The 10,163-nt window shown below is 36.3% G+C and overlaps 1 protein-coding gene across 1 annotated transcript in view; it reads left to right on the top strand.

Annotated features, from left to right (window-relative positions):
* DNAH14 (dynein axonemal heavy chain 14) overlaps window positions 1-10,163 on the top strand; it is a gene marked incomplete at its 5' end in the record, with an annotated part of 163,809 nt that overhangs the window by 90,970 nt on the left and 62,676 nt on the right. The window contains 2 exons of the mRNA XM_008072496.2: window positions 4,657-5,063; window positions 5,143-5,341. Of these exons, the coding sequence (XP_008070687.1) occupies window positions 4,657-5,063; window positions 5,143-5,341 (606 nt within the window). The remainder of the gene's footprint in view (window positions 1-4,656; window positions 5,064-5,142; window positions 5,342-10,163) is intronic.

The raw sequence follows: 10,163 nt of genomic DNA, 5'->3' as shown, positions 1-10,163 counted from the left end.
TTCAGTGGCCGGGAGCAGCCACTGCACTCCAGTTTGGGCGACAGAGTGAGACTCCAACTCAAAAAAAAAAAAAAAAAGTGAGCAAAGGACATGAATAGACACATGAAAAAATGCTTAGCCTCACTAATCATCAGAAAAATACAAATCAAACTACAATGAGATACCACCTAACTTCAGTAACAATGTCTATTATTAATAAGTCAAAAAACAGCAGATACTGGCATAGGCATGGAGAAAAGGGAATACTTTTACACTGTTGGTAGATATACACACTAGTTCAACCTCTATGGAAAGCAGTGCAGCAATTCCTAAAAGAACTAAAATTTGAGCTTCCCTATGATCCAGCAGTCCCTCTCCTGAGAATAGACCCAGAGGAACATACAGCATTCTACAAGTAAGACATCTGCACATACATGTTTATTGTTGCCCTATTCACAGAAGCAAAAGTATGGAACCAGCCCTACTCCCCATCAAAAGTAGACTGGATAAATAAAGTGTGGTACACATACACAATGGAGTATTACACAACCATAAAGAAGAACAAAATCATGGACTTTGTAGCAAATTGAATAGAGTCAGAGACCACTATACTAAATGAACTATCACAGAAACAAAGATCTGAATATCTCATGTATTATAATAACTCATAAGTGGGCCTTGAACATTAGTCACACTAGAACAAAGGAGGGATTGGCATTCACTAGGCACTGCTAGGGGAGGAAGGGAAGGAGGAGGAAGGGGAACATGTGCCAATACCAAGGATACTTGTTTCTTTACCAGGGGGAGTGAGGGCCAATTAGAAGCCCAAACTTCACCTGCATGCAGCCTACTTATGTAGTTAATCCTCACTTGTACTCTACATTCCTATATCACAATAAAATTGTTTTAAAACTATTACAAAAAAGTAATATACCGATTAAACATAATCCCTGTCAAACTACCAATGTCATTTTTCACAGAATTAGTGAAAAACAATCCTAAAATTCATATGGAACCAAAAAAGAGCCAGAATAACCAAAGCAAAAAGAACAAAGCTGGAGGCATCACATTACCTGACTTCAAATTATAGTACAATTCGGGGGGGGCCAGCCCCCGCAAAGAGATTTAGGAGGTCCCTTGGAAGGTGTGGTGGCGTTGGCGATTCTGTAGGAATAGATATTAAAAGAAAGAAAGAGACTGTGGGAGAAAGAAAGAAACTGAACTCTGTCTAGTGCAGAAGCCGTTTAATGGGATGAACCATAATCCTGTTATCCCAAATTTTCATAGGTTAAATCACAAGACTTTCACGTGAACACAAAGCCAGGTGGATGAGGGGCGTTCCCCACTCACCAGGTGTTTCCTCAGGCATGAGGAAGGACAATCCCAATCAAATCATAAGACATTTACATGAACACAAAGCCAGGTGGGTGAGGGGCATCCCTCACCCACTGGGTGTTTCCTCAAGCATGAGGAAGGGCAATCCCAAAATTATCTCACTGTTCCTCATTTTTGGTTAATATTCCTCAAAAGCAATACAACAATTTCTAACATCATAATATTCCAATGATCAATAACTTTTAAAACTTATGCATACACAGCACCTAATAACCAACCTAAATCCCAATTCCTCTCTATTTTATGCTAATTCTACCTACACTATAGAAACTCTTAATTATAGCCCAAACCAATTCCTAAGGAATGTGGCCCAGTCAAAAGATCACGCTGGGCCGTTTCTGGGAACAATAGATTACAATCTCTTAACAAAATGGCTATTCCGAAATCCTATAAATCTATTTTAACTTTTATAAAAGTTTCTAATTCCTAATCCTGATCATCAACAATAAAGCTTCTAAAAACCCAAATATAAACTGTAAATTGTATTAAAGCCAAAACTACAAATGTAGAAATTGAAACAATGTAATTTCTAAAGTTAGCTGTATTCTTATTAAACCTCAAAATATCATGTTTGATCATGCTTGAACTGACATAATTCACTGACATAGCACAACCTATTCTTTCTATGATTAAAATAAATTCAATTTCTATAGTAAGTAGAAAAAATCCTATACTAACTGTAGCTAAAAACCGGTTTAAAAGAAAGCATCCTAGTTCAAAGGACGCGCTGGGCCCCTGGGAATGTGGCCCAGCCCAAGGTTCGTGCTGGGCCATTAGGAATGTGGCCCAGCCCAAAGTTCATGCTGGGCCATTTCTAGTAACTCTAGATATTTATCTATATTATTAAGGTTGAAACAGCACTTTGTATGTATATACTAATTCTACAAATATACTTTTAAATCTTATAAAGAAGCTTGTATCGTATATAAGGCTCCCAAATGTGACCTGAGTTTGAATTACGTTGTTTAAAGCCGAAACCACAGTCTGTGAGAAACGGAAACAATGGACTCCTAAAGTAAGCCATGCCTGTCATACTCTCAGAACTTCATGCTTAGATCATCAAAGTCCCTGCTAGTGGTTCCACTTTGCCAAACAGCAAAGAATGGAAGAGGGAATGGGCCTTCAGCTCCTGAACTCATCCTAGTGGTCTCAGGGTCCACAGCCTGCCTGGATCCCTAACACTCAGGCGGGCCTCCACGGCCAGCTCCCAACAGTACAAGGCTATAGTAACCAAAACAGCATGGTACTAGTACAAAAGCAGACACATGGACCAATGGAATAGAATAAAGAATCCAGAAATGAACTCAAATACCTATAACCAACTGATCTTTGACAAAGCAGTCAGAAACAGACACTGGGAAAAGGACACCCTGTTCAACAAATGGTGCTGGGAAAATTGGATTGCTACATGCAGAAAAATGAAATTTGATCCCTATTTCTCCCCTATACAAAAACTAACTCAAGATGGATTAAAGACTTAAATGTCAGATATAAAACCATAGCAATCCTAAAAGAAATCCTAGGGAAAATTCTTCTGGACACTGGCCTAGGCAAAGAATGTATGGCTAAGACCCCAAAAGCAAATGCAACAAAAACAAAAATAAACAAGTGGGACTTAATTAAACTAAAAAGTTCTTCTCAGCAAAAGAAATTATCAACAGAGCAAATAGGCAACCTACAAAATGGCAGAAGTTATTCACAAAATATATATCTGATAAAGGACTAACATCCAGAATCTACAAAAAACTCAAACAAATTAGCAAGGATAAAAGCAAACAACCCTCATTAAAAAGTGAGCAAACATCTGAACAGACATCTTTCAAAAGAAGATATACAAATGACCAACAAACCTATAAAAAAAAGTTCAACATCACTCATTGTCAGAGAAATGCAAGTAAAAACCACAATGAGATACCTACCACCAGTCAGAGTAGCCATTATTAAAAATTCAAAAGACAATAGATGCTGGTGTAAATATGGAGAAAGGGGAATGTTTATACACTGTTGTGGGAGTATAAATTAATACAGTATCTATGAAAAGTGATGTGGCGATTTCTCAAACAGCTAGAAGTAGATCTACCATTTGATCTAGCGATCCCACTACAAGGTATCTACCCAACGATACTGAGGCCATTATATATAAAAGACACCTGCACCAGCATGTTCATTGCAGCACAATTCACAATTGCAAAGATTTGGAATCAGCCTCAAGGTCCATCAGCTAAAAAGTGGATAATGAAAATGTGGTATATATACACTTTGGAATACTTACTATTCAGCTATCAAAGAGAAAGAAATAATGTCTTTTGTAGCAATTTGGATGGAATTGGAGAATATCATCCTAAGTTAATTAACTCAGGAACAAACAACCGAACACCACATGTTCTCACTTAGTGGGAGCTAAACTAAGAATCTGCAAAGGCATAGAGAATGATATAATGGACAATGACGACTCAGAAGGAGGAGTGGGGAAGGAGTATGGGGACCAAAAAAATCACCTATTGGATACAATGCACAGGCGGTGGTGGTGGATACACTTAAAGCCCAGACTTCTTCTCTACCATACAATGCTACTATGTAGCCAAAAACTATATGTATTGCCTAACGCTATTGAAATAAGGAATACATACATATATACATACATACGTTTTCTAATGAGTAAAAAATAAAAATTATATCATAATAAAATACTTGAGGAAACGAAAGTGTTTAGCCCATAAAATATTGGAGTTCATAATTGAAATATAAGAGCTGCCTTAAATATTTGAAGAGGGTAGAATTATTATCTGTGTTTTCTAGAGAAGTATTTTTTTCAAAAGATAGGTTACAATCTATTGGTGGGTTGAGAAATGCATTCTATTTTCATGATCAGCTTCATTTGCTTAATGAAATAGAATACAATACAAAATATCAGAGTACATCACATGAAATAAAGGTACGCTTGTTATTTTCTAGAAATTTTAATAGTCTATATGTTTAGTGGGTCACAGTGTAAATATATTCTTTTTCATGGAATGGTTATTTATTATATGCCTGTAATAAAAATAGAATCCACAAACACTAAAATAATATAAGGACGAGATGAGAGAGTGGGAAGTGGGGCATATGCGCTATTAATCAAATGTATTAGAAATATACCATCTTCATTTAGGAGTTCATTTTCAACACAAAACCAACAATACAGAAGTAGTAAAATCTCTTACATAAAGAGTACAGAATGAGGAAACAGCCATTTAATATTACAATAGTTCTTACTTAAATTTACTTTTTGTTTGCCTTTAGGATGCGTATTAGATGATGAGGAAATTGTTGATACCTTAAGAAAATCTAAAATGATATCAAATGAAATTTTAAAGCGCATCGAAGCAACAACAAAATCTGAAAGTGAAAACCAAGCAAAACGTGAAAACTATCTCCCAATTGCTACCAGAGGCACCCTGCTTTACTTTCTTGTGGCTGATCTTACACAAATCAACTACATGTACCAGTTCTCCCTAGACTGGTTTCGTCAGGTTTTTGTTTCATCAGTAATTTCCAAAAGCAAAGAACAAGAACATAGTTTGAAAAGGGAGAAAACATCTTTTAAAAAAGTTCGTAAGAGTAAAAATATCTCAAAGGAAAGTGAGAAAAATTCCTCAGACAGGCATGTAAAAAATGTAATAGATGTATTGACAAGAAATATTTTTAAGGTGAGACACTCTTTAATGTGAATTTTGCATACTTATTTAATCTAGCTGGGTTACTATAACAGTTATATTTTCCCTGTAGGTGGTTTCTTCAGCTCTATTTAATCAAGATAAACTTTGCTTCTCTTTTCGGCTTTGCACTGCAATCATGCAAAATAATACTAGTGGAAATCTAATACAGGATGACATTGGATCCTTACCTGAAGAAGAATGGAACATCTTTTTATATTCTGGCATATTGATAAATATTAAAAGTGTATTACCCCAACCTAAACTTAATGGTAAGTAAAAGTGATTACTCTGGATCTAGTAAAAATCTATTAAAAACATGTTTAGTAAAATACTAAAAGACCTTAATGTGCTCCAAGTCAATACTTCTACAATTGATTCAAGTGAAAGCAACCTGAGGTCAAGCACAATGTCTGATTCATTTATTGTATCTCCTACACTGCTGAACACATAATTGATACTCAAAAATTTCTAAACAGATGAATTAATAAATGACAGCTACTATAGTTATTGTATTCCTAATCTACAAAGTAGAATATCTGATGACGGCAAGCAGGAATGCAAACACACACAAACATTAGTTAAGTACCTTCAGGAGTTAAATCTTACCCTTCCTAACTACAGTTGCCCTCACTTTCTTATGAAAACCCCTTGAAAATTTGAACCACAAACATATGCTTATCAAAAAGTTTTGATAAAATGATTTAATTATTGAATTTTTTTAATGCTCTTGTATATTTTTCATAATATTAATTTTCTAAATTATGGTCAAATACTCATAAGATAGAACTTAGCATCTTAATCAATTTTAAGTATACATTTAAGTGGCATTAAATACATTCACATTGTTGTGCTGTGTTGTGCATTTTAATTCTCAGAAATGTAAAATCTAAAGGAAATCTGACATTCACACTAAGGGAGAAAAAGTGGTGGTTTGGATTAGGCTTTGTCAAGTGTGTGAAGACTATTAGCAAAGACTAGAGGTCAGAATGAAAACACAAAAAGAATTGCTATGAAATATACCAGAAATAGGGACAGTTCTATTTTGTTTTGGTTTTTGCTTATTTTTGCTTGTACAAATCATGATATCCAGTGAATGTTTGATAAGTGACTGTTGTACCAATAAATGATATTATGGATTTATTAAGATTATTTTGCTTATGAAAGACAGAAGACAATAACTCAATAGCCTAAACAAAAAAAATTGTAAATATTTGAAGGATTCTGGGGTATATTAGAAAAACCCGAGGAACATGTAAATACCAAGCACCCATATGAGTAGAACCAGTGACTACGATTAGCATAACTCAGCTTAAAACAGTTTTCAGATGCTGTGTTTCTAAGTTTTAGATTCTATATTCCCAGAAGGTTGAATCTGAGTGTCACACTCCTGAACCAGTAACCTATTACCAAAAGGCCGTGTCATGCAGCCAAAAACAAGCATGCAACCAATTCAAGAGGTTTATACTGCACTTGACATCATTAAAGCATTCCCAATGTACTTCAAGAAATGAAATAAAATTTAATGTCTTTCATTATAATTTTATAATTATAAAAGCAACATGAGCTTATTTTTTTAAAAACTGTTAGAACTTGTAGATAAGAAAAAAAAAAAATAAGCTGGGCTTGGTGACTCAGCCTGTAATCCCACGCCTTTGGGAGGCTGAGGTGAGCGGATTGCCTGAGCCCGTGGCTTCGAGACCCGCCTGGGCAACTTGGTGAGACCTCATCTCTACAATAAATCAAAAAATTAGCCAGGCATGGTAGCGCGCGCCTGTAGTTCCAGCTACTCCAAAGGCTGAAGCGGAAGGATCGCAGGAGCGCGGCAGGTCGAGGCTGCGGTGGCCGGGAGCGGTCACTGCACTCCAATCTGGGCAACTGAGTGAGACTCCAACTCAAAAAAAAAAAAAAAGAAAAAAGAAAAATTTTCTGTAATTCTGCCATTTATAGAGAATATCACTATTAATATTTTTGTGTATTTTCTGTCTACAAGTTTTTCAACATATGTATTTGCATATGCATTCTTTTTTAGGGTGAATTTGCTATACAGATGTATGTCTGCTTTTTTCAAATTAACATATCATAAATAATTTCCTATGTCAATATAATTTGATTCTATTTAATGTTTGCATAACATTCCAGTCTTTGGATCTGCTAAAATGTATTTAACTGCTGTCTTAAGCTAGACACTTAATTTGTTCCCAGTTTTTTCTTATACTGAACCTTAAGCACTATGATGAACTACAAAGAAAGAGTGTTAATCCATACCAAGATTCCAGTCTTAATAAAATGTTACAATTTTTAAAACTTAATTTTTTTAAAAATTACTTTTTTGAGAAGAAGAGTGATTTCAGCAAGATGGCAGACTAGGAAAGTATAGAACTCCCACTCTACACAAAGACACTGAGTTTACAATAATATACCTCTTGTGAGAACACTAGAAACCAGTTGAAAAGTTACGGCATCCAGGATATTGTAAAACCAAGAAGACATTCCAGTGAAAGGGCTAGAAAATGTTGTGTTATTTGACACATGCCTATTCATGCCCCTCTTATTTTGTGGCACAGTGTAGAGCAACTAGGAGGAACCCCTCCCCACCCCTGTATCCAAACCTCTCCTTTAGATAGAAACAGAAGAGTGGGCAGTGCATTCTATGTTCTGACTTGTCTGGGGCCTCCCGAGGGACTGTTTTTTTGTCTCACCTGACCCAGAATATTGACAAGACTGGCACCAGAGTTTGGAAACCACTAAAAATAGAGGCAAATGGTACATTAGAGCTGCAGTTGCACAGGCATAAAAAAGGAGAAGCAAGGGATCAGAAAATGTTTAAGAGATTCTAGAACCCTCCAGCTAGGCTAATTGATGAGGGTCTACTCCTACACAAAGTCAATACCAAAGACTGGGAGAGGCGGTTGTTTTCTCAAAAACCCAAGCACAGAAAAAAAATTATAAGGCATACAAAGAAACAGGAAAACATGGCTGAACCAAAGGACTCAAGCAAAACTCCAGAAACCAATCCCAAAGAAATGCAGATCTGTAAGCTGCCTGACAAAGAATGTAAAATAACTGTCAAAAAGATGTTCAATGAGCTATAAATAAATAAATAACACAGAACTAAATTAAATCAGGAAAATGATTCATGAACAGAATGAGCATAGCAGCAAGGATGTAAAAACTATTTGAAAGAATGAGCCGGACTCCGTGGCTCAGTCTGTAATCCCAGTGCTTTGGGAGGCTGAGGTGAATGGATTGCCTCGAACCCACGGGTTTGAGACCCACCTGGGCAACTTGGCGAGACCTCATTTCTACAATAAAATCAAAAATTAGCTGGGCGTGGTAGCGCACGCCTATAGTTCCAGCTACTTAGAAGGCTGAGGCAGAAGGATAGCCTGAGCCCAACAGGTGGAGGCTGCGGTGGCCAGGAGCGTGCCACTGCACTCCAGACTGGGTGACAGAGACTCCAACTCAAACAAATAAAAAAGAATGAATGAATGAATCGGAAATTCTGGAGCTGGAAAATATGATAACTAAACTGAAAAATTATTAGAGAGCTTCAACAGCAGACTTAATCAGTCAGAGAAAGACTCAGTAAACTTGAAGACAGATCATTTGAAATCATTGAGTCAGAGGAGCAAAAGGAAAAATTATGGGATACTATTAAGAGGACCAACATATGAAATATGAAACTCTCAGAAGAAGAAAAAAGAATAGAAATAATGGTCCAAAACTTTCCAAATCTGAGGAAAGAAATGGACCTATGAGCTTAAGAAGCTCAAAAGAGTCCACTAGGATATATCTAAAAAGAAACACAACAAGACACCTGATAATCAAACTGCCTAAAGTCAAAGACAAAGACAGAATCTTGAAAGCAGTGAAAGAAAAATAATTTGTAAATACATGAGAGCTTCTATATGCTTACCAGTGATTTGTCAGCAGAAGCTTTAAAGGCTAAAGGGAATGGGATAATATATTCAAAGGACTGAGAGGGAAAAAAAACTATCAACCAAGTAATAACTGTCCTTTATAAATAGAGGCCAGGCGCAGTATAATCCCAGGCTGAGGTGAGAGGACTGCCTGAGCCTATGGGTTAGAGACCAGCCTGGGCTATTTGGTGGGACCTCATCTCTACAATAAATCAAAAAATTAGCCAGGCATGGTGGCACATTCCTGTATTTCCAGCTACTTGGAAGGCTGAGACGGAAGGATCACCTGAGCCCAGCAGGTCGAGGCTGCAGTGGCCGTGAGCGTGCTACTGCACACCAGCTTGGGCGACAGAGTGAGACTACAACTTTAAATAAATAAATAAATAAATAAATAAATGTAAAATTGAGATTTCTTATATAAACACAAATTGAGGGAATTCATTACCACTAGAACTACTCTACAAGAAATACTAAAGAAACTACTTCAAGTTGAAATGAAATGATGGTACACTGCAACATGAAACCATATAAAAATATAAGGTTTCTAGTAAAGGTAAATACATGGAAAGTTATAGTACCCTGTACTGTTGTAATTTTGTAAACGTAACTTAAATGACAAAAACATTTTTCTAAAAAATCTATAATTGTGTGTATACATAATGTGGGTATACAATATATAAAGATACAATCTGTCACATCAATAACATAAAATGTGTAAGATAGAGCTCTAAATGAATAGAATTTTTGTATGTGACTAAAGTCACTATTAGTTTAGAATAGAATGCTATAAGATTAAGATGTTTTATTTCATTGCAATGGTAACCACAAAGGTATATATAAAATATACACAAAAGGAAATGAGAAGGAAATTAAAGCATGTTGCTAACAAAAAAATCAATAAAATACCCAAAAAAGGCAATAAAAAAGGACAGGGAGGGAGAAAGCAACAAGACGTACAGAAAACATCAAAGTGGCAATAGTAACTTCTTCCCTATGAGTAACTATTTTAAGATAATTTTTTTTTTTTCGGAGTTGGAGTCTCACTCTGTCACCCAGACTGGAGTGCAGTAGCCACTCCCAGCCACTGCAGCCTCCACCTGCTGGGCTCTGGCGATCCTTCCACTCAGCCTTCCAAGTAGCTGGAACTACAGGCATGCGCTACCACGCCCGG

The sequence above is a fragment of the Carlito syrichta genome, unplaced genomic scaffold (genome assembly GCF_000164805.1).
Source record: "Carlito syrichta isolate Samal-C Ts95f unplaced genomic scaffold, Tarsius_syrichta-2.0.1 Scaffold315294, whole genome shotgun sequence".
NCBI lineage: Eukaryota > Metazoa > Chordata > Mammalia > Primates > Tarsiidae > Carlito > Carlito syrichta.
This window is presented reverse-complemented; position numbering and strand designations above follow the sequence as displayed.